The sequence below is a fragment of the Pleurodeles waltl genome, chromosome 3_1, assembly GCF_031143425.1.
Source record: "Pleurodeles waltl isolate 20211129_DDA chromosome 3_1, aPleWal1.hap1.20221129, whole genome shotgun sequence".
NCBI classification, from domain to species: Eukaryota; Metazoa; Chordata; class Amphibia; order Caudata; family Salamandridae; genus Pleurodeles; species Pleurodeles waltl.
Genome location: NC_090440.1, coordinates 1,863,134,826 through 1,863,159,225, shown reverse-complemented (window position 1 = coordinate 1,863,159,225; position 24,400 = coordinate 1,863,134,826). Strand labels below are relative to the sequence as shown.

The 24,400-nt window shown below is 48.3% G+C and overlaps 1 protein-coding gene across 3 annotated transcripts in view; it reads left to right on the top strand.

The window, feature by feature from the left end:
- PIKFYVE (phosphoinositide kinase, FYVE-type zinc finger containing) overlaps positions 1 to 24,400 on the top strand; it is a 1,212,885-nt gene that overhangs the window by 800,496 nt on the left and 387,989 nt on the right. For all 3 annotated transcript variants that reach the window (XM_069225943.1, XM_069225942.1, XM_069225940.1), the window contains one exon: positions 9,094 to 9,154. In XM_069225943.1, coding sequence (XP_069082044.1) covers positions 9,094 to 9,154 — 61 coding nt within the window. The remainder of the gene's footprint in view (positions 1 to 9,093; positions 9,155 to 24,400) is intronic.

The window sequence follows — 24,400 nt, the reverse complement described above, 5'->3', positions numbered from 1 at the left end:
GAGTTTGAGTGTGGTGCCGGCATAGAGGGCGTTACCGTAGTCTAGTCTGCTGCTGATGAGTGCATGAGTGCATGGGTGACTGTCTTCCTGGTCTCTGGGGGAATCCATTTGAAGGATTTTTTTTTTAGAGTGCGGAGTGTGTGGAAGCAGGAGGAGGTTAGAGCATTGATTTGTTATGTCATGGAGAGGGAGGGGTCCAGGATGATGTTGAGGTTGCGTGCGTGGTTTGCGGGGGTGGGTGCGGGGCCTAGGGCGGTGGGCCACCAGGAGTCGTCCCATATGGTTTTGTTGGGGGCGAAGATGATGATCTCGGTTTTGTTGGAGTTAAGCTTGTGGTGGTTGGTTGTCATCCAGTTGGCGGTGTCGAGGAGAGCAGCGTGTTGGTTGGTTTTGGCGGTGGTGGGGTTGCGGGTGAGGGAGAGGATGAGTTGGGTGTCATCTGCGTAGGAGAGGATAGTGATTCCGTGTGGTCGGAGGATGTTGGCTAGGGGGATCATGTAAATGTTGAAGAGTGTGGGGCTGAGGGAGGACCCTTGGGGGACTCCGCAGAGGATCTTGGTAGCGGTGGAGTGGAAAGGTGGAAGGCGGACTCTCTGGGTCCGGTTGGTGAGGAAGAAGGTGAGCCAGTCTAAGGCTGTGTGCCGAATTCCTATGTTGTGGAGGCGTGTGTGGAGTGTGTGGTGGCAGACAGTGTCAAAGGCTGCGGAGAGGTCTAGGAGGATAAGTGCGACGGTCTCGCCTTTGTCGACTTTGGTTCTGATGTGGTCAGTGCATGCGATGAGGGCGGTTTCCGTGCTGTGGTTCTTGCGGAACCCAGATTGAGAGGGGTCAAGAGTGTTGTTTTCTTCGAGTAAGTGGGATAGGTGGGCGTTGACTAGTTTCTCTGCAACCTTGGCGGGGAAAGGGAGGAGGGAGATGGGCGATAGTTGGAGAGGATCTCCGGGTCGGCTTTGGTTTTTTTTAGGAGAGCGGTGATTTCCGCGTGCTTCCAGGGGTCTGGGTAGGTGGCGGAGTCGAAAGAGGAATTGATTATGTAGCGGAGTATGGGGGCGATGGTTGGCCTGGCTTTGTGGTAGATGCAATGTGGACAGGGGTCGGAAGGGGATCCGGAGTGGATGGAGTTCATGGTTTTTTTCAGTTTCTTCGTGTGTGGTGGGGGCCCAGGTGGTGAGTGTGGTGGGGGGGTCATGAGTGGCGGTTGAGTTGGGTGAGTGAGGGTGTGTGTGGTGGGTGTGTGTGGTATGAAGCTGTTGTGGATGTCCAGGATTTTGTGGTGGAAGTGGTTGGAGAGGGCGTCACATAGGGGCTGTGTGTGTGAGGGGTCTACGTTGCTGGCTTTGGGTTTGGCTAGTTCATTAATGATGGTGAAGAGTTCTTGTTTTGAGAGTTGTTGTCAAGGCGTGTCTTGTAGTGATCTCTTTTGGCGGTGCGAGTTGGTGATGGATGCTAATGGTGACTTTGGGGGTGGAGAAGTTGGTTGTAGAGGGTTCTTGTTGCCATATTTTCTCCGCTTGGCGGCATTTGCGCTTGGAGTCTTGGAGTTCGGGGGTGAACCACAGGGTGTTCTTGATTTTGCAGGTGGCGATGTGTTTTCTGAGGGGGGCTAGTGTGCCTGCGCAGGTAGTGATCCATTTAGAGAGGTTGTGTGCTCCTGTGTTAGGGTCGTTGGTGTGGGGAGGGGGCGGGGTTGTGAGCCAGTTGGGAGTTCAGGTGTTCTGTGGGGATCTTGTCCCACATGCGGTAGGGTGTGGTGTGTTGATGGTGGTGTGTGGGGGCTTTGGTGAAGGAGAAGTGGACACAGTGGTGGTCAGTCCAGAGGAGTTCAATGGTGTGGGTGTAGGCTATGTGTTGGCTTGAGGTGAAAGTTGCGTCGAGCGTGTGTCCTGCTGAGTGGGTCGGTGCGGTGACCAGTTGTTTGAGTCCGAGGTTGGTGAGGTTGTCTATGAGGGAGGTAGAGTTGTGGTCTTGTAGGTTCTCCAAGTGAAAGTTGAAATCACCGAGGAGGATGTAGTCTGTGGAGGTGAGGGCGTGCGAGCTGATGGTGTCGGCGATAGTGTCGCAGAAGGCGGGACGTGGTTCTGGTGGTCTGTAGATTAGTGTACCTCTGAGGGTGTAGTTGTTGTTAATGTGGATCAGGAAGTGCATGTGTTCTGTGTTGTTAATAGTGTCTTGGGAGCTGGTGGTGACCTTGATGGTGTCCCTGTGTAGGATGGCGATGCCACCACCTGGCCTGTTGAGGCGGTGTAGGCTGGCCTGGCTTGTAGTGGGTACCAGAGGTTCTTACACCTTGTGCCAGGTCCAGTTATCCCTTATTAGTGTAGAAGAGGTGTTTCTAGCAGCTTAGGCTGATAGAAGGTAGTTATGGCAAAGCTGCTTAGGCTGTACTAGGAGACATGTAAAGCTCCTACTTTACCGCTGGTGTCATATGCATAATATCATAAGAAAACACAATACACAGAATTACTAAAAATACTTAATTTTTATGACAATATGCCAAAAATATATCAGTGAGTACCCCCAGTATGAGGATAAGATATATACACAAGATATATGTACACAAACCAAAATTAGATAAGTAATAGCAAGAAAAGTACTGCAAACAGTGTAGAATCACAATAGGTTGCAATAGGAGCACATAGGTATAGGGGCAACACAAACCATATACTCCAAAAGTGGAATGTGAACCACAAATGGACCCCAAACCTATGTGAGCTTGTAGAGGGTCGCTGGGAATGTAAGAAAACAGTGAGGGTTAGAAAAATAGCCCACCCCAAGACCCTGAAAGGTAGGTGTAAAGTGCACCTACTACCCCAGAGAGCACAGAAGTCGTGATAGGGGTATTCTGCAGGAAGAACAAACACCAGCAATGCAACAACAGTGGATTTCCGGACCTGAGTACCTGTAAGACAAGGGGACCAAGTCCAATAGTCGCGAGAGTGGGCAGGAGCCCAGGAAATGCCAGCTGAGGGTGCAAGGAAGCTGCCACCGGATGGAAGGAGCTTGGAGTTCTGCAAGAAAGAAAGAAGAGAGCTAGGGACTTCTCCTTCTCCTTCGGAAGACGGATGTCCCACATCGCAATGAAGCTTGCAGAGGTGTTCCCACGCAGAAAGATCGCAAACAAGCCTTGCTAGCTGCAAGGGCCGCGGTAGAGGTTTTTGGGTGCTGCTGTGGCCCAGGAGGGACCAGGATGTCGCCACTTGGAGGAGGAGACAGAGGGGGCACCCAGCAACTCAGGGAGCCCTCACCGAAGCAGGCAGCACCCGCAGAAGTACCTGAACAGGCACTTGGAAGAAGAGTGAACCAGAGTCCACGTGAAGTCACAAAAAGGGAGTCCCACGACGCCGGTGGACTACTCAGAAGGTTGTGCACTGCAAGGAGGAGTGTCAGGCCCCAGGCTTGGCTGTGCACGAAGAAAATCCTGGAAGAATGCACAGGAGCCAGAGCAGCTGCAAATCATGCGGTACCCAGCAATGCAGTCTAGCGTGGGGAGGCAAGGACTTACCTCCACCAAACTTGGACTGAAGAGTCCCTGGACTGTGGGAGTCACTTGGACAGAGTTGCTGAGTTCCAGGGACCACGCTCGTTAGGATGAGAGGGGACCCAGAGGACCAGTGATGCAGTCTTTTGGTGCCTGCGTTAGCAGGGGGAAGATGCCGTCGACCCATGGGAGATTTCTTTAGAGCTCCTGGTGCAGAGAGGAGGCAGGCTACCCCCAGAGCATGCACCACCTGGAAACAGTCAAGAAAGCCGGCAGGATGAGGCGATACAAGGTTGCTAGTAGTCGTCTTGCTACTTTGTTGCGGTTTTGCAGGTGTCCTGAGCAGTCAGCCGTCGATCCTTTGCAAGTAGGTGAAGAGGGAGATGCAGAGGAACTCTGAGCTCTTGCATTCGTTATCGGGTGAATTCCCCAAAGCAGAGACCCTGAATAGCCAAAAAGGGAGGTTTGGCTACCTAGGAAGGAGGATTGGCTACCAAGAGAGGTAAGAGCCTATCAGAAGGAGCCTCTGACGTCACCTGCTGGCACTGGCCACTCAGAGCAGTCCAGTGTGCCCCCAACACCTCTGTTTCCAAGATGGCAGAGGTCTGGGACACACTGGAGGAGCTCTGGGCACCTCCCCTTGTCCAGTTTCGCGCCAGAGCAGGGCTGGGGGATCTCTGAACTGGTGTAGACTGGCTTATGCAGAGATGGGCACCATCTGGGCCCATCAAAGCATTTCCAGAGGCTGGGGAGGCTACTCCTCCCCAGCCCTCACACCTATTTCCAAAGAGAGAGGGTGTTACACCCTCTCTCAGATGAAGTCCTTTGTTCTGCCTTCCTGGGGCAGGGCTGCCTGGACCCCAGGAGGGCAGAAACCTGTCTGAGGGGTTGGCTGCAGCAGCAGCTGCAGTGGAGACCCCGGAAAGGCAGTATGGCAGTACCCGGGTACTGTGCTAGAGACCCGGGGGATCATGGAATTGTCCCCCCAATACCAGAATGGTATTGGGGTGACAATTCCATGATCTTAGACATGTTACATGGCCATGTTCGGAGTTACCATTGTGACGCTATACATAGGTAGTGACCTATGTATAGTGCATGCATGTAATGGTGTCCCCGCACTCACAAAGTCTGGGGAATTTGCCCTGAACGATGTGAGGGCACCTTGGCTAGTGCCAGGGTGCCCACACACTAAGTAACTTTTCACCCAACCTTCACCAGGTGAAGGTTAGACATATAGGTGACTTATAAGTTGCTTAAGTGCAGTGGTAAATGGCTGTGAAATAACGTGAACGTGGCCGGCCTGTGTAAGAATTGTCAGAGCTCCCTATGAGTGGCAAAAGAAATGCTGCAGCCCATAGGGATCTCCTGGAACCCCAATACCCTGGGTACCTCAATACCATATACTAGGGAACTATATGGGTGTACCAGTATGCCAATGTGAATTGGTAAATTTAGCCCTAGCCTGTTAGTGACATATTTGGAAAGCAGAGAGAGCATAACCGCTGAGGTTCTGGTTAGCAGAGCCTCAGTGAGATAGTTAGGCATCACACAGGGAATACATATAGGCCACAAACTTATGAGCACTGGGGTCCTGGCTAGCAGGGTCCCAGTGACACATAACAAACATACTGACCACATAGGGTTTTCACTATGAGCACTGGGCCCTGGCTAGCAGGATCCCAGTGAGACAGTGAACACACCCTGACATATACTCCCAAACAGGCCAGAAGTGGGGGTAACACGGCTAGAAAGAGGCTACTTTCTCACAGGCGGTCTTTGCGTTGGAGTTTGTATCCCTTGGGGGTGGCGATGGCTATGTCGGGTTCCGAGGAGGGGTTTGTCCAGGTTTCCGTGAGAAAGGCGATGTCAGGTGAGTGTGATGTGATGAGGTCACAGAGTTCTATGGCATGTTTGTGAAAGGAGTGGGTGTTGAGGAGCAGACAGTTGAGGTGGTTGTGGTGGGTGGTGTTGGTGTGGTGCATGAGGGTGTTGTTGCGGGGTGTATTCTGGTTGTGGGGTGGTGTGCTGCGGTGCTGGTTGGTGGGGGTGGGGGCACAGCAGGTGCGTATTGCGTTGGGGGTGTTGTGTTTGTTATCTGGGGGGTCGCTATGGTTGGTGTGAGGGATGAGGAGCAGGAGAAATGACAGGTGTGGCAGGTGAAGGGGCCATCAGTGTGTGTGGGGCTGGAGAGGGTGCAGGTGGGGCGAGGGCCTGGGTTGAGTGAATGGAGAGTGAGGGGGGAGTAGATTTGTCTGAGGGGGCTAGGGGACTGGCGCTGGGCGCGGTCTTAGCGTAGACGGGCTTGCCTTCGGCACGCCTGCTGTGCACCCGTGCTGCGGCAGCCATAAATCGGGAGGAGGGAGGGAGTGACAGGAGGGAGGTCTGGAAAATGGATGGTGAGGAGGTGGGGGGAGGCGGGAGGGGCCGCGGGGACGCAGCGGCAAGGGGAAAGAGTGAAAATGAGGAGAATGGATGGTGGGGGGAGGCGGGAGGGGCTGCGGGGACGCAGCGGCAAGGGGAAAGAGTGAAAATGAGGAAAATGGACGGTGAGGAGGTGGGCGGAGGTGGGAGGGGCAGCGGGGGCGCAGCGCCAAGGGGAAAGAGTGAAAATGAGGAAAATGGATGGTGAGGAGGTGGGGGGAGACGGGAGGGGCCTCGGGGACGCAGCGGAAAGAGTGAAAATGAGGAAAATGGACGGTGAGGAGGTGGGAGGGGCCGCAGGGACGCAGGGCCAAGGGGAAAGAGTGAAAATGAGGAAAATGGACGGTGAGGAAGTGGGGGGAGGCGGGAGGGGCCGCGGGGACGCAGCGGCAAGGGGAAAGAGTGAAAATGAGGAAAATGGACGGTGAGGAGGTGGGAGGGGACGCAGCGCCAAGGGGAAAGAGTGAAAAGGAGGAAAATGGATGGTAAGGAGGTGGGGGGAGGCGGGAGGGGCCTCGGGGACGCAGCGGCAAGGGGAAAGAGTGAAAATGAGGAAAATGGACGGTGAGGAGGTGGGAGGGGCCGCGGGGATGCAGCGCCAAGGGGAAAGAGTGAAAATGAGGAAAATGGACGGAGAGGAGGTGGGGGGGAGGTGGGATTTTATGCAAAAAGGGAACGGCCAAGGCAGCACGGGCGGCAGTGCGAGGAGTGACCAAGGGTTACTTGCCATTTTGTGGAGATCTGCTGCTTATACAGATGGACCTTTTTCTCATGTCTATTAATGGATATTTTGACTGAGTTATCACCCTACACTACACTATTAATAGATCCCCTACAGAGGTTACTCATTATCACTAGCTAATCATTTATTCTATTCCCCACCTGTGACATATATGAATATGAAGAGGAAATAAATTTCATCAGTCTATGTGCAAAACAATGATGTGAGTTTTATCTGCTCACTTGGGTAGGACATTGTATATCAGTGCAGATACCCTAAGAAGACTTGAGTTATTAGCCTAGGAATGAGGTATTCCACCAGGAATTTGTGAACTAGGTTGCATTCCATGAGTCCATGAGTAGATCCAATTCCAAATCTGCTCTTAGGAATTTTACTTGAGAGACTCTCTGTGGGATGCATTCATATTGAAATGGGGCTCCCAGCTTCATTATTTATTCCCATTAGTCCGTATTCCTCTAAATGTCATCAGAAAGAAAGATCAGCATAACTGAGGTGATTCCCAGTGAACTCGACTGAACAAGGAGGATCTGCTTCCCTGACCTTCTAGTGCTCAGCTTGGGTTCCTGTTAAGGTCTCCCCTTGGAGGAGGTTCTTATGTTTTAGCAAGCATAAATTGTCTTTTACCTAAACTTTACAATTTTACTTAGGGGTGTTGGCAGCAGATTGGTTCCTTTCAGATCAAGTGCTTCTTGCAGCAAGACATTTGTTGCCAAGTTTAATTAATCTGAAAGGAAAATGTGCTTAGGACGATGTATCATTTGAGTAAAGAATGATCCCTCATCCATTGTTTTACTGTGCTAACAGTGAAGGTGTACCATTAATGCAGATCGGTGGCCTTTTTCCAGATGGCTGTTATGTGGCACCTATTGGTCATTCTGCAAAATAATTTCTTTGCTATTCCATTAGTTTCTCCTGTTTATAACTCAGTGTTTTCTGCCACAGATGCCTGTTGATCCTATATATTACTATACACTGCTTTTATGTTATTTATTACTTGTTCACATAGGGTGTAAGAGCTACGTGTACCCTCTGTCAAATTTCCTTATAAAAGTATTTTTCCCAAATTAACTTTGTTGAGGGCTTGGCCTACATTGTCACCAAGAATGATATGAGCTTCACCAGATACAAAAGATAACTTTACCTCTATTCTTCCCTCGTTCTCTTCCCTCTGAAGCAGAGGAGAGACTGCAGTAACTTGGCTGTAGTAAAGTTCTGGGTTTTTGAGTTGATTGCTCTAAAAAAGTGATTATTTAAAAAAAGTTTATTAAGAGCGTGCAAAATAAGAGATCCACCAAGACAAAAACTCGTTTGATCACGACACTGTGCGCAGATGACCATCTGTGTTTTCCTGTTACACAAAAGCATTCTTTTAGTGACCATCACATATCAAACTGGACATTACTTCTGAAAGGGTATGAGAGAGTGAAAAGTAGAGCCATTATTGAATGTATATGTTGTTCTCAGCTTAAAATCCTGTTGCAGAATAAAACTAATTATGACACATATCTTCCCGTTGTTTTTTTGGCTAGCACACATTTCACAGGCAAATGGGTCGTCTACAGAATGCCTCAGACATCCCCAGCATTTGCTATTGATAATTAACTGTAGGCTTCTTATGCACAAGAAATTCATCTGTGATGAGACAAATCATTTTCGGATCAACAATAGTTTGCATTAGTATGTGTTAAGATATGGCCCTCTACTTTCTATTGAGGCTCACCCAACGTGAAATAGAGCAATTATTTGGAGCTTGTGGGAGAAGTGTTTGTACTTGATATTTTCTAGTCAACTACATGGGTTTCAATACTTAATTTACCATACAATCTGGGTTTAGGTTAGAGGAGCGAGGCATGATTTGGTTGTGCTGTCCTGCGTTATTAAGAAACTTTTTTTTATTGAGTTATGTGTATTCACCATTGAGTTAGATTGTGATTTGTTTTTTAATATCAATATACAATAAAATGGATGTGTTGAAAGGTTTTGACCTGAAGAAAGTGATTCTGTACTGCCTTCCTCCTCTTTTACTGTTTTACTTGTTGAATGTGAACCACGGGGAAAAAGGGTGTCATTTTTTCATCTTTTTATTTAAGGACAGTTGTAATTCTAGTTGCCCGAGTAGCATCTTCGCATTGGTAGAGTAGATTTCTATCCAGTATGGATTATTCTGCCTTAGTCATGTATTGATTATTCTGCCTTAGTTTTATAGAGCAGGATTAGCTTTTCTTGTCTTCAAGCAATCTAATTAGAGGTTTCAGTAATAGAGCAGCAGTGAGCCGGGTAAAGATGGTCTTAGCAAGGTACAAACTCAACAAAATCAGCTGGGCGCTACCAGTACAAATATTCATCATTGTAATATGGCTGCTTTAGCCTGAACTATTTGAGAAATTAGGCCTCTTATGTTTGGACAGTGTTTATAAACTGAACATATTTCCTTTTCTTTATTCTGCAGAATAGTACAATGGATTCTTCTCCACGCAACCCCTCCCCAGCACAGCAGAATAGTGACAAAGGTATGTTGACTTTCTTCAGATGAGAACTTCAGTGGGAGCAGGACTTTTATCTCCTCTAGATTAGGCTGCTGTATTTGGATTGGTTCAGTTATGTGGTAGATAAATCTGGTTGATAAATATGGTTGCCTTATTACAAGTGCATCATATCTAATGCACAAGGAAACATTACCATATTGATCAGTATGATGCAGCTATATAAAAAGAGTGGCAACACAATCTCCAAAATGTGTGAGCAATGACTCTCCCACTGTCACACCCATATATATTTAAGATTTATGCCAATTTGTATAGAGAAGAGACATGGCCCAAATTCATCCTAGTTTTTCAGTAGAAGTGTTATGAATGTCACTCGGGCACCAAGATGCACCAACATGACATCAGCGCAGAGAGACACCACAGGGTCGATGTCATTGACAGGTGTGTTAGTAGCCCCTTAATTAAGGCAAACATTAGTGAGCACAGCAGACAGCAGTGTTGCAGGTCCTGCTTTATATTCTACCCTTCTTCGAGATCACTGATTGTCTTAACTCATGACCATTGGCGATGTATACAGAAGCCTAAACCAGCTTATAAAATACAAGCCAACAAAAACTGGTTAAGAACTTGGAGCAGGAGATCCCAATCAACAGTATCAAAAGCCTTCTCTGTATCCAGTCATCCATGGGCGTAGTCCTCCTGGTTTGAAAGCAGATACTAACGTGTCAGTCTCCCGAGACTGAGCATCATATTCCAGTGGTACTGAATGGAGATCAGTTAGGAAGATCAATAACATCATTATTTTTAACAAACTGTCCACTCTTACCCATGTTTATCATGGTATATTTGTAAGACCTACAGTTAAAGGGGTGTTTATCTGGCTTTGCTACTGCCTAAATAGGGAACCTCCCTCATCGTATCCAGGCATATTCCCATTTCCCAGTTCTGCTAAACATACGTCTAGCATCCGATCAACAATTATCCGAAAGATACTTCTAAAACCGCACTGGGAGTTCGTCATTGCCAAGAATATTCTCCTTTGCAAATCAAACAGCTGTCAACAGTACCTCCCTGGTTAGTGGTTGTAAGGAAATGCCTCCTTGGCATGGTTACCCCCTAACTTTTTGCCTTGCTAATGCTAAGTTCTGATTGAAAGTATGCTGGGACCCTGCTAACCAGGCCCCAGCACCAGTGTTCTTTCCCTAAACTGTACCTTTGCTTCCACAATTGGCACAGCCCTGGCACTCAGATAAGTCCCTTGTAACTGGTACCCCTGGTACCAAGGGCCCTGATGCCAGGGAAGGTCTCGAAGGGCTGCAGCATATCTTATGCCACCCTGGGGACTACTCACTCAGCACATGCACACTGCCTCACAGCTTGCGTGTGCTGGTGGGGAGAAAATGACTAAGTCGACATGGCACTCCCCTCAGAGTGCCATGCCAACCTCACACTACCTGTGGCAAAGGTAAGTCACCCCTCTAGCAGGCCTTACAGCCCTAAGGCAGGGTGCACTATACCACAGGTGAGGGCATATGTGCATGAGCACTATGTCCCTACAGGTTCTAAGCAAAACCTTAGACATTGTAAGTGCAGAGTAGCCATAAGAGTATATGGTCTGGGAGCTTGTCAAACACAAACTCCACAGTTCCATAATGGCTACACTGAAATCTGGGAAGTTTAGTATCAAACTTCTCAGCACAACAAATGCACACTGATGCCAGTGTGCAATTTATTGTAACATACACCCAGAGTGCTTCTTAGAGATGCCCCCTGAATACCAATCCGACTTCTAGTGTAGGCTGACCAGTTTCTGCCAGCCTGCCACACACCAGACATGTTGCTGGCCACATGGGGAGAGTGCCTTTGTCACTCTGTGGCCAGGAACAAAGCCTGAACTAGGTGGCTGTACTGCTTACCTCCCACTGCAGGAACTGTAACACCTGGTGGTGAGCCTCAAAGGCTCACCCCTTTTGTTACAGCGCCCCAGGGCATCCCAGCTAGTGGAGATGCCAGCCCCTCCAGCCACTGCCCCCACTTGGTGGCACGGCTGGAGGAGATAATGAGAAAAACAAGGAGGAGTCACCCACCAGCCAGGACAGCCCATAAGGTGTCCTGAGCTGAGGTGACTCCTGCCTTTAGAAATCCTCCATCTTAGTTTTGGAGGATTCCCCCAATAGGATTAGGGATGTGCCCCCCTCCCCAAAGGGAGGAGACACAAAGAGGGTGTAGCCACCCTCAAAGAACAGTAGCCATTGGCTACTGCCCTCCTGACCTAAACACACCCCTAAATTCAGTATTTAGGGGTACCCCAGAACCTAGGAAATGGGATTCCTGCAACCTGAAGAAACAAGGACTGCTGACCTACAAGCCTGCAGAGAAGACGGAAGATGACAACTGATTTGGCCCCAGACCTACAGGCCTGTCTCCGGATTCGAAAACCTGCAACCAGCTACGCATCCGACAGGGACCAGCGACCTCTGGAGCCTCAGACGACTGCCCTGGACTAAAGGACCAAGAAACTCCCGTGAGCAGCGGCTCTGCTCAACAACAGCAACTTCTTTGCAACAAAGAAGCAACTTTTAAAGAACCCATGTTTCCCGCCGGAAGCGTGAGACTTCCCACTCTGCACCCAACGCCCCCGGCTTGACATCCAAAGAACAAACCCCACAGGGAGGACTCCATGGCAACTGCGACCCCGTGAGTAGCCCGAGACGACCCCCCTGGGCCCACACAGCGACGCCTGGAGAGAGAATCCAGAGGTTCCCCCTGACTGCGAATGCCTGTAACAAGGGACCCGACACCTGGAACCAGCACTGCATCCGCAGCCCCCAGGACCTGAAGTGTGGTAGGCTGTGTTACGAGCGGATCAAATAGAGTCGAAACAATGGGGTATTTTACTATTTTAGATTTTATTCTCTGTTTAGTCACAGGTTATTTCTTTTAACAGTAGAGTTAAGGGTCGGCGTCTTTGAGGTTCCTGGTTTCCCTTAAGTCCTTTCGTTTCTCCTACGTCTTCATTGGTTCCTCCCTCGCCTTTGGTCTTGTGGAGGATGGACGTCTTTCTCTCGAACCCCAGTCAAAAAAAACCAGACAAAGAAGCGGTAAGTACTTCTGGGGTCCTGGATGGGGTATGGTGCTCGTGAGGGTTAAGGCAACATGCGGGTAGGTTCGTGAAGGGGTGATCGGGGTTGGGTTGTAGGGTTGCGGGGTTCCAAACGGTGCCTATTTCCCTTCTGGCCCCTCCCCTTGACCCTTAGTCACCCTCCCTGTCCCTCCTCCTACTTCCCTGGTGCCTTTTCCCGTAACCGACTTCCCCCGTGACCCTCCCGTCCCTAGAAGGGACCGTACCTTGTCAAGCCACGACCCTCCTGGGTCGTGGCGGCTCTCTCGTTTCTCCGACGTTCCTTCCGTTCCCAGCTCTCGCTCGTCGGTATTTCCTCCTTGTCCGGTCGGGATCTCTTCTCCGTTCGTCTCCTCCTCAGCACGCACTCTCGTCGCTCTCCACTCTTCTCTCTCTTCGTGTCCCGTCGCGCTCTTCTTTTCCGGGTCCGCCTCCTCCTTACGTCCGCGAAACCGGAAGTCGATGCTATGACGACGTGGCGTCTCCCCGTTGCCAGGGGAACGCCGCGCCGTTTCCGGGAGGTCAGCCGAAAGATGGCGAATACGTGGTGAGTATGCCGGGCCCTCCGGGACCCGTCTACATGAAGGAACGGAACTTCAGTGCAGGAGTGACCCCCAGGCGACCCTCTGCCTAGCCCAGGTGGTGGCTGTCCCAAGAAGCCCCTGTGCCTGCCTGCACCACTAGAGTGACCCCCGGGTCCCTCCATTGAATCCTATCTAAAACCCGATGCCTGCTTAGCACACTGCACTCGCCGCCCCTGTACCGCTTAGGATGTGTTTTGTGTGCCTACTTGTGTCCCCCCCCAGTGCTCTACAAACCCCCCCTGGTCTGCCCCCGAGGACGCGGGTACCTGCTGGCAGACTGGAACCGGAGTACCCCTGTTCTCCATAGACACCCATGTGTTTTGGGCACCTCTTTGACCTCTGCACCTGACCAGCCCTGAGCCGCTGGTGTGGTAACTTTGGGGTTGCCCTGAAACCCCAATGGTGGGCTGCCTATGCCCAGGAACTGAGACTTGAAAGTCTTACTTACCTCATAATCTAACCTTTACTTACCTCCCCCAGGAACTGTTGATTTTTGCACAGTGTCCACTTTTAAAATAGCTTATTGCCATTTTAGCAGGCTGTATATGATATTGCTTTTATTCAAAGCTCCTAACTTATCTGTGTGAAATACCTTGCATTTTATGTGTTTACTTCAAATCTTGAACCTGTGGTTCTTAAAATAAACTAAGATATATTTTTCTATATAGAAACCTATTGGCCTGGAGTAAGTCTTAGATTGTGTGTTCCTCATTTATTGCCTGTGTGTGTACAACAAATTCTTAACACTACCCTCTGATAAGCCTACTGCTCGACCACACTACCACAAAATAGAGCATTAGAATTATCTAATTTTGCCACTATCTTACCTCTAAGGGGAACCCTTGGACTCTGTGCACACTACTTCTTACTTTGAAATAGTAGATACAGAGCCAACTTCTTACAGTGGTGTTGTATGCATTTTGCTCTAATGCTTTGGTAAGTTAGGACAATCCTGACTTCTCAGGATGTACCCGCATCCAACCAATGTGCACTAATTTGTGGCCACCTGAGTCTGTTTGTTTCAACACTGGGCATTAACTATGTCTGCTGATAGGGTTCTTTATAACCCTCGTTCTGCAGGTGCAGTATGCTAGAGGCATATGTGGATGTTGTCCAATGTTTCATATATCTCAATTACACTTTGATTGTTCTTCATTTCTGAATATGTAGGTGTCTCCTTCTCTAATTGTATTATCCTAACCTTGGATTGGATTATGTTCTTTGCCATCTGGAATACAGTTGCATACGTTTTGTTCACTAAGCATTACAACTTAGTATGTCTTCCTATTCTTAGCTCATGAAGTGGTTCCCCCCTCATTTATTTAGACATAAAGTAATGCTTTAATTCCTAACAAACATAGGATCTAAAACCTGCAGCATATAGGTCAGGATATGGTCACCGTTCCCTCATACACATACACCTTTGTGGGGGAATGCTCTGATAATGTTCCACCAAATATATCCCCTTTCCATGCCTGCCTCCTAAAATAAATAATCGGTTCTGCTGTAGCATTTCTGAAGAACTTAAGCGAACTAAAAGACGGTCAGTCAACAAACTTGCATGCTTTTGTTATTGTCACTCTGATGCCCAGATTATGACTGGTCCAGTTTGTGCAGGGGTCAGAATTACTGGATGCAGTAACAACTGAATTTTAATGGAGAAAGGACCCAGTAGCATGCAAAGTATGGTGCTGGAAACACCAAAATCCCCGTATTCTCTACTAAAGGGAGTAAAAAAAATCAGAGTCTGTCTGTCCCCTCAAACTGCCCGCATTCCAGCATTAGAATAATTTCAGACTTGACTACAGTGAACTTGTCAAACTGAAACATAGATACATTTAAACTAAGGATGAAGAGGTTTTCGACCTATGATGAACACAAACAACCAGCTAGTTGCAGCATTCCTATTGTTCCCTTTAATCAGCCTAAATAGATGGAGATATCCTCCCTCTAAACGAATCCCAACAAAAAGAACACATTCACTCACAAACAGCATGACACAGAAGTGAAGATAGACTAGATGTTACTGTTCCTAGTACTCTGGGTGTAACTGCTACTCAGCCCAGCTGCCTTACCCATTAATAGACCTATATGAGACTTGTTCTGTCTGACACTAGAGTCCCGGCCAGGCGCATATCCCCAATGGTAAACTTTAACAAGCCTTTTCAAACTCACAAGGGATTCCCAGCAACTCCTTCCCTATTCCCCCACAAAACCCCTACTTAAAAATCCCTGTGGAACATGGTGGCCACAATGAGCCATCTTGAAACCAACATGCCAGCACAGTAACTTAGAGTAGCTGGGCATTCAGGTTAGCATTAGAGCCTCTGCTCTTTCTGAAAGCACACACAATGAGGGATGCACTGTGTGCACAATCCTCAGTGGATAACATAAACAGACATTCTGCCACACCATTTTTGCATGCCAGACCTTTATGGTCAGGGCTCTGCAAAAGGGAAGTCCACTCTCTGGGGCAAACCTAAAAATCCTGAGTTATTTGGTTGTGACCTACCCTGCATCTTTCACTGTCATTTCCACAGTAAGGGTAGTCTCCTTAAGTTGGATTGATCATTTTACACATCTCAGTAACATTCTTAGTAATGGTTTCCACTACATCTTCATTTGCACGGTAACTAACTGCCTTTTCCAGGTCTGTAAGTATAAGGATGATATTAATGTAAATATATTATCTGATAGAGACTTCTAGTGGCAGATTCCTTACCTTAGAATTTTCCCTCAGGCGTCAGACTGGATGTGGAGATTTTTTCTTTGAGCAATACCCTTGTGTTTGTAGGTGGCGCCGGCTGACTCCGTGGGTGTCGCTGGTGTCATAGTCGTCGCGCTGACGTTGGGAGTAGAACATAGACACCGCCTCAGCGCAGTGACATCAGGTGTTTTTCCTTCCGCGCCACGTGCTGATCCAGAGAAATCTACCCCGGTCTCTTTTTGACCGATTTCGACCCTTTTTTCAAGTCTTCTTTTAGTGAGTTTTTGATGCATCGAGATGTCCACGAAGACCGGCTTCTAGCCGTGCGAGGACTGTCACCGCATGATGTCAGTGACGGATCTGCATCAGGTCTTTTTTGTGGTGCCTGGAGCGCAACCTTAAGTCGTGCTCCAAATGCTGGTCCATCCACCCGAAGGCCTTAAGGGAGCGGTACCTCAAGCTCTTGGCAGCCTGGCGCTCGACTCTGCGTAGGTCCCGGTCTCGCTCGAGGGGAAGGTCTTGAGACCGCTCACGGAGCCACCACCTTTCTTTTTCCTCTAAGTTTTCGGGCCAAGGTAAGAAGTCAAAGCAGTCCCGTCACCCTTCGACTTCACCCTGTCGCTTGGCTGATGCGACGCAGGAGGAGCCTGCTTCTGGGTTTGCTCCGCGCTTCCTGAGTTTTCGGGAGCCGGAGCGACCCCTGCCCAATTGAAGGAGTTTTATGAGGCCATGCGCCTCATTTTTGAGCAGGCCGACCTCGATACCGCACATTCGGGCCCAACAGATTCAGTGGTAGGCTTTCGGGTTCCGTGCCGGTGGCTTCGGCTCTGGCCCCCGAGGTCCCCTCCAGATCTGCTCTCGAACCCGCACCAACGCCGATCGTAGCACTGAGACCTTCCCCGACGCTGGTTCAATTGTCGATGCTCCCGACGTCGGTGGTGCCCACCATCTACATTGACGTTCCCAACTTCGGTGGTGCCCACCATCGCCGTCAACCCGATTCTCACCCCCAACGACTCTGAGTCATAATGGCGTTGGCCGACACCGTCTGATGGGGCCTGCTCACCCCAGGTCGGATGCAGACCCTTTTTCTTATGGGTATGAATTCGGGGAAGGATTGGAGGGGTCCCTGGACCCTTATGAATACGAGGATGACCCTAATTTGGCCTGGGAACAGGAGTTGGGCGAGGCCAGTGGCCTGGACAATTCTCCAGATGCTGGCATGCTGTCCCTTCCGTGGCTACGGCGGAGGGAGCGACGCATTCTGTGGCGGTTAGTAGGGCGGCTGAGGTCCTTGGCCTTCAGCTGACTACCCTTCAGGTCAGGTCAAATCTCCTGACTGAGGTGCTGCAGAAAGGGGTTTCTACATCTGAGCCCTTTCTACCATTCAATGAAGCCCTCATCGATGTCCTCTTGGATACTTGGTCCAGACCCACCACAGGGGCTTCTGTGAACAGGACTATTGCACACCGCTATCGGCCCACCCCGAGCGACCCTAAATTCCTGTCCCAACACCCCACACCTGAGAGTCTTGTCATTCAGGCTTCCTCTTCCTTGGGCGCATTCCCTTCCGTACCCCTGGATAGGGAATCAAAAAAGCTGGAACAATTTGGGAACAAGATGTTTTGTTCCTCCAGTCTCGCTCTGCGGTCCGTGAACACTGCATCCCTTTTGGGTCGCTATACCCACTCTCTGTGGGATACGGTTGCGCAAGTTCTGCCACAGATACCAGAGGAGGCCCGTGCTGTCATCTCATAAGCTGTCAGCGATGGGAGAGATGCGGAAAAGATCACGATCAGATGTGGGCTAGACACGACTGACTCTGTAGGCAGATCGGTTGCGATGACGGTAGTCTTGAGGTGCCACACCTAGTTGCGTACATCTGTTTTTTTGGGGATGTCCAACAGACCCTAATGGACATGCCCTTTAATGGCTTCTGTCTCTTTGGAGACAAGGTGGACTCAGCTCTTTGGAGCGGTTCAAAGACTCCTGGGCAACAGCTTGGTCCCTTGGCCTTTCCACTGCTCCTTGCCCCCAACAGTCCACCTTTCGCCCCTTTCGTGGCCAAGGAAGGGGCTCCCTATTGCGTCCCCATCCCAGCCACCGTGCCACGCATGCTGTTCAGCTGCTGCATGTCCGTGGATGCGGAAACCCACATGGGCGTGGGACAGGGAACCAGAAGTCTGCCCAGTCCACCACTGCACTTGCTGCAGCCTCAAAAACCTCTAGTCCGTCCCCTCACTCCGATCCAGTTGGCAGCAGGATTTACCATCACCTGCCCCACTGGGAATCCATCACTATGGACAGGTGAGTTTTGCATATAGTTTGAAGGGGCTACTCCCTCCCCTTTGGATCTGCCCCACCAAACATGCCTCGACCAGTCAGCCATCTTCCGGAGGATCATTTGGCACTTCTCCACCAGGAAGTCGCAGGTCTCTTCCCCAAGGGAGCCATAGAGAGGGTCCCTGCACCAGAAGTAGGTTGTGGTTTTTATTCCCGCTACTTTCTGGTTCCCAAAAAAAGACAAAGGCTTACACCTATCCTAGACCTTCGGGACCTTAATTACTTCCTCAAGAAGGAGAAATTCTAAATGCTCACCCTATTTCAGGTACTGTCTGCCCTGGACCCAGGGGACTTTAATGATAGCGTTGCACTTGCAGGATGCTTATTTCAACATTCCCATCCTGCCTACCCAGAGACTTTACCTACGATTCGTGGTAGGTGACAAGCACTTTCAGTTTACCGTGCTCCTCTTCGGCCTTACCAGTGCCCCTCGGGTGTTCATGAAACTGATGGCAATGGTTGCAGCTCAACTGCGCAGGCTAGAGGTTTCAGTCTTCCCCTACCTCGATGACTGGCTGTTGAAGGCAGATACGCCCCAGAAAGTCATCTCCCACTTTCAGAGTACAGCGTGCCTCCTGCACATGCTGGTATTCACAATAAACGTGCCGAAGTCACACCTGACTCCTCTCTCAAACGCTCTCTTTCATCAGAGCTGTTATGGACACAGTGCAGTTTCAGGCTTATCCTCCCGAAAAGGGAGTCCAAGATATTTTGTCTGTCTGCTGGGCCTCATGACCTCCTGAATCCTGCTAGTGACACATCCCTGATGGCATATGTGGGTTCTGCACTGGGACTTGAAGTTCCGGTGGGCGCAGCATCAGGGAGATCTCTTAGACATGGTCCAGATCTCGGAGTGGACTGCGAAGGTCATACACCAGTGGTTTTCTAATCCGCATTGGGTCCACAGCAAATCCCCCTCCCCTCCCCAGCCATATCTATCCATAGTTACAGATGTGTGACTTCTGGGTTGGGGTGGCTACATGGGAGAGGTGGAGATCAGAGGCCTCCGGTCTCCGAAGGAGTTTGTGCTCCATACCAATCTTCTGGAGCTCCAGGCGATCCTTGCGTCGAAAGCATTTCTTCCCTCTCTCAAAGGGAAAGTAGTGCAAGTGTTCATGGACAACACTACCACCATGTGGTACTGCAACAAACAGAGCGGAGTAGGGTCCTGGACCCATTGTCAGGAGGCACTACACCTCTGGACATGGCTGGAACATCAGGACATTGCCCTGGTGGTTCATCATCTGGCAGGCTCTCTGAATGCCAGAGCAGACGAACTCAGCTGTCGATGCATAGCCGATCACGAATGATGCCTCCATCCAAAGGTGGCGCAAGGTCTCTTTCAGCAGTGGGAAGAGCCTTGGTTAGATCTGTTCGCCTCCGCAGAGAACGCGCAATGTCAGCTGTTTTGTGTGTCGAAGTTTCCAAGGCAGCACTTGCTTGGAGACGCTTTTCATCTTGAGTGGAACTCTGGCCTCCTTTACACCTATACCACTTCTGCCCATTATTCTTAAGAAGATCAGGAATGACCGGTCCCAAGTCATCTTGGTGGCTCCGGACTGGGCATGGAGAGTATGGTATCCAGAGCTATTGAGCATGGCCACCGATCCTCCACTCAGGCTTTGGGAGGATCTTCTGTCGCAGCAGCAGGGGACGGTTCTCCACCCAAACATGTCCAATCTCTGCCTTTATGCGTGGAGATTGAGCGGTGGCAGTTGACGGCTTTTGACCTTCCACCCAAAGTCTGTGACGTTATCTTGCCAGCCAAGCGTCCCTCCACCAAAACGGTTTATGCCTATGGCATAAATTTGTGGCATGGTGTACCAACAAATCTGTTGATCCTTTCTTTACTCCTCTTTCTGAAGTTCTTTTCGTAATTCTTTCTTTAGCCCAGCAGAGCTCTGCTTTGGGCACCCTTAAAGGGTATTTATCGGCTATTTCCACCTTTCTTAGTTTACCTGATCAGCCCTCACTCTTTAAGTCTCCTATTGTCATTCGATTCTTTAAAGGTCTCACCCATTTATTTCTTCCCACTACATTTATCATGCCTCACTGGGACCTCAATCTTGTCCTTACTTACTTAATGTGTACTCCCTTTGAGCCGATGCACACTTGCCCTTTACGGCTCCTCACTTTCAAGACTGCCTTTCGTGTTGTCATCACTTCTGCTTGCAGAGTAAGTGAGCTTCAAGCTCTTTCTTCCAAGCCCCCATATTTGTTTGTGCACCCTGAGAAAGTGGTGTTGCGCACTAAGGCTTCCTTCCTAAGGTTGTTACACCTTGTCATGTAGGCCAGTCCATTACCTTGCCTACTTTTTATGCACCCCCACATCCTTCTCATGAGGAGGAGAGACTTCACCGTCTGGACCCAATAAAAGCGTTGGCGTTCTATCTAAATTGTACTAAAGATTTCCAGCTGGATGACCAACTCTTTGTTGGATATGTTGTTAAGGGAAGACGGTGTAAAAACATACCATCTCTTGATGGGTACTTCATTGCATCAAGATGTGCTACGCTTTGTCTAAGAAGCAGTCTCCTGCAGGCTTGCGTGCTCATTCCACCAGAGCAACTGCTGCTTCCACTGCGTTAGCATGCAGAGTTCCTGTCCTGGATATCTGTCATGCAGCTACGTGGGCATCCCTGCACACATTTGCTAAACATTACTGCCTGGACAGTCAGGTCCATCGGGACCACTACTTTGGTCATTTGGTCCTGCAGGACTTTCTAGCATGATCTTGGTTCGCAGCCCACCTCTGAAGATGGCATTGCTTGGGTATCTATTCTAAGGTAAGGAATCTGGAACTAGAAGTCTTTATCAGTTGTACAAGTTAATTACCTTCAGTAACAAAATATATGGCAGAGACATATTCTAGTAGAAGATGTCTTACCAGCGCACCTATCCTCCCCGCTTGCAAACTGATTGCTAGGGACATGGATTCCCTATTCAGGTCTTAGGTCTGACACACCAGTCTCAGTGTTCTTAGCGGCTCTGTGATTTGGCGTGGAAAGTAATTAAAAGAAACGGATGTCACTGCGCTGAGGCAGCGTCTCAGTACTACTCCCAACGTCATCACGGCGACGACGACGCCTGCGGAGTCACCCAATGCCATCTAGTGACGTGCATTGGTATTGCTCGAGGAAAAAATCTCCGGATCCAGCCTGATGCCTGGGGGAAAATTCTAAGGTAAGGAATCTGCAACCAGATATTTCGTTACCTAAGGTAAGTAACTTGTACTTCAGTTAGTGCCTTAGAAATTCAGATTCCTTTGAGGAAGTCCGTGTTGGTGCTTTTCATTTCACTGCATTCTTACCTCCATGGCAGCACAACCTCATCGATTGCAACTGCCCTAGTCACAGGTATGCAGGAAACTACTTTATTGGCATGTGCAACTTGATATGTTTTTTTTCACTTTGATTGTAGCGTTGCTGGTAGGATCACGCATACACACCAACATGTTGGTGTTTGAAGGGGATCTCTTAGCACCCTAACATTTTGGGAGTTTTGGGTTCAACCAGCATATATGACACAAGATAAAATTGCACAATGTTGTCACCTTCACAGAACACTACTGGCCTTAACAGACAGGTCCAACGACAAAGTCACTTTGTCTGATCAACCCCTAAGGGTTTTTTTGATCCAAGTTCACTCCACAGACCTTTTATCTGGGGTGGCCCTGGTTTGGTTCCTATTCTAAGGTGAGGAGACTGAAAAAACATAGGTTGATCACCATCTGTTGCCCTTTCTGGTAGATATTTGGATATTCTATCTAATTGCAGAATCCTCATTGCCCTACCACCTCCCCGATTGGTGATGCCTTTTTTTTTTTCTTTTTTTTTTTACCAGTTTTAAACGGTCCCAAGTTAGTCTTCAGCATACTGGTACCAACGTTTCTTCATGTTCCAATTCTGATAGCATGGAAAGAAAAAAAATAAGAAATTAACGTCAGTACATAGGTGGTGCTTATATGCTGCTCGGATCCATCACTTCCAGGGTGGCACAGAGCCAACGGGGAGCTACGCTCTTCAGTACTGGCCATAGGGGCGGTTGGAATAATGTGTTTGACAGGCTTGTGGTCCCAGATTGTAACAAGGTGGAAAAAAAATTTGGCTGCAGATACAATATGTTCTTTGGGAGACTACTATCAAATAAAATAGGGCTCCATCAGCTGCTCTGTGGACGGAACGATCACTACTACAATTTGATCCTAAAGCCAATTTTACATCTAAGGCTGAATATTCACTAACCCGCTTTATGTGAAGACATTACTGAAAGTGGACAGACTTTTAGTGGTTAAATTACACAAAAGGCAAGTGTTTTTTACAGTATCTGCAATATAGAATTCACAAGAGGAATAACTTACTCAGCTCTTAGACATAATCATAGTGTTTGCCTTTTTTATTTACCTGAACAGATCAGATAATTATCCAATTGAAGAGAAATAAAGGGAGCTTTCAAATAATGAATAATTGGCACCTGAATGCAGAGGTTGTCTGAAGTATATGTATAGCAGAAGAGTAGCTCCCAAAAGTCAGAAGAACCCATCTTTCCCTTTCAACTTTATAAAATTAGTAAATCAGAACTTTCTTCTTTACATTGTACATTATTTAAAGCCACTAAAAATATTGGTAATCACACTTGAACTTTAATAGGGCAATAATAGTAATAATGCACAAGCTGGGAAACGTTTCCTCATGCTTAGCCACAGGTCACCCTCAGTCCTTAATCGGGTCCTTGACAACCTCTGAGCCAGTTTTCTGAGACCCATGATATTACCTCTTATACATTTCTTGCATGTGGGATCCGTTCAGGGACTCCTCAGGTTACAACATGAGAACGCTTTTTCATCTACTTTAACTCTTGCGAAGGTCATGATGAGAAATTAGTAATATCTATAAATGCAGAAACGGTGTTCAGTTCGGTGGAGTGGGGATACCTCTTCAAGACCAGCAAGAGAGCTGGAATGGGTCCTGAGATTAGAGGTACATTGTATTGGGTGTATTCTAATCCCACAGCAGAGGTAAATTGTTGAAACTTCATGTCTGAACCTTTGCAATCGAGAGGGCTGCCAGGAAGGAATGTACAAACTTAATACTACTTCTCTTCTGCTGGCATTCCTTATGCTTATCCAGAGGGTCTTCATTAAGAGTCATAAGCTGCGTCCCACCAGTGTGTGGGATCGTAGAGCACATTTGGCAAAGCATATATAAATTACTGTATATACACTTTTATTTTAAAAAAAAAAATCTTAGAAAAAGACATGTTTAGAATAAGATAAGCAAGGCACTATTGGTCGTTTTTCAGTTATATACTCAAAAAACTGATTTAAAATGGAAACAAAGTCTCTAGACTAGCCTAGTGACTAAGAACTCTTTAACAAACTTTTTTCAAGGAAGGGTGCGAAAAAACAGAAGCAATGTACCCTAATAGGCTTAAGTCTGAAAGGCTGGGAAATCTGCACTGATCTTTGAAAAAAACCATTTCACCAGTATCTCACCATATCATGTAGGTGGAGGTTGAGCCAGTTCTTTGTTCTGGCTTCTCCTGACAGGATCGTGGAGCACTGACCTCAATCATTTTTAAAGTATGTTTCCCTTTTTCCTTTAGAATCCTTTCCAAACCCTTAAAAACTAATTTGCTCAACGTCTGTGCAGCACTTTCTTCTGTTTTCGAGCAGTAATAAATATTTTTAGGTGGATCTTTCTTGCTCTCCATTCCTCATCTTTAGAACATCCCTAGGCACCAGACTGGATCCAGGGAATTTATCAGCAATGTTTCCACCGGCAGCAGTATTCAGGTAGCTCCAAGAATGCAGAAAGCAGATGTCAGTGACATACCTGCATAAAGTATTGCAGTGTTCATTGGCTTCGATCACAACTTTTAAGGTGACTTGTGTCTGAGAAACAGATCTGTTATGTTTCAGAGTATAGAGAGGTCTTGTTCGAAGCACAGGTGTTGCTCCTGCTCCAGGTCATGGGCTGAGTCCGAAAGCCGCACCCACAAAAAGGCCCCTTTCTGGTCAAAGTTTTCCGGTAAGGCCCATGACAAATCTAACACTTTTTACCGCTCTGGGCCAAAGTCCATGCTAGTTCCTTCTGTGCTGAAACCAACTCCAGTGTTTCTGGTCGATTATCTGGTCCAGATATTGATCTCTGACCTCAAACAATGTCAGTATGATCCAGGCCTCTGACACACTGTAAAATTACAAAGTTACAACTGATAGTTATTCAACCATATTCAGATCAATGTTTTCTTCCTTTGCATTGGTACCAGCAAATGATTCAGATTATTTTGCTCTGATTTGGTACCCGTGCAAGAAATGCTCTATGTCCCACTGGATACTGATGAATGAGGAAATGTACTCTTCATTACACTGAGGATTCATTGTGTGTTGGCCTACAAAATACCAGTGGGCTAGACACATGTCCTGTAACAGAACTATAATCGCCACCTGGGCCAACAGTGGAAAATACTGCTTCATTTGCAGTGGTGCTTAGGAGAGCAGCTGAGGAGTTGCA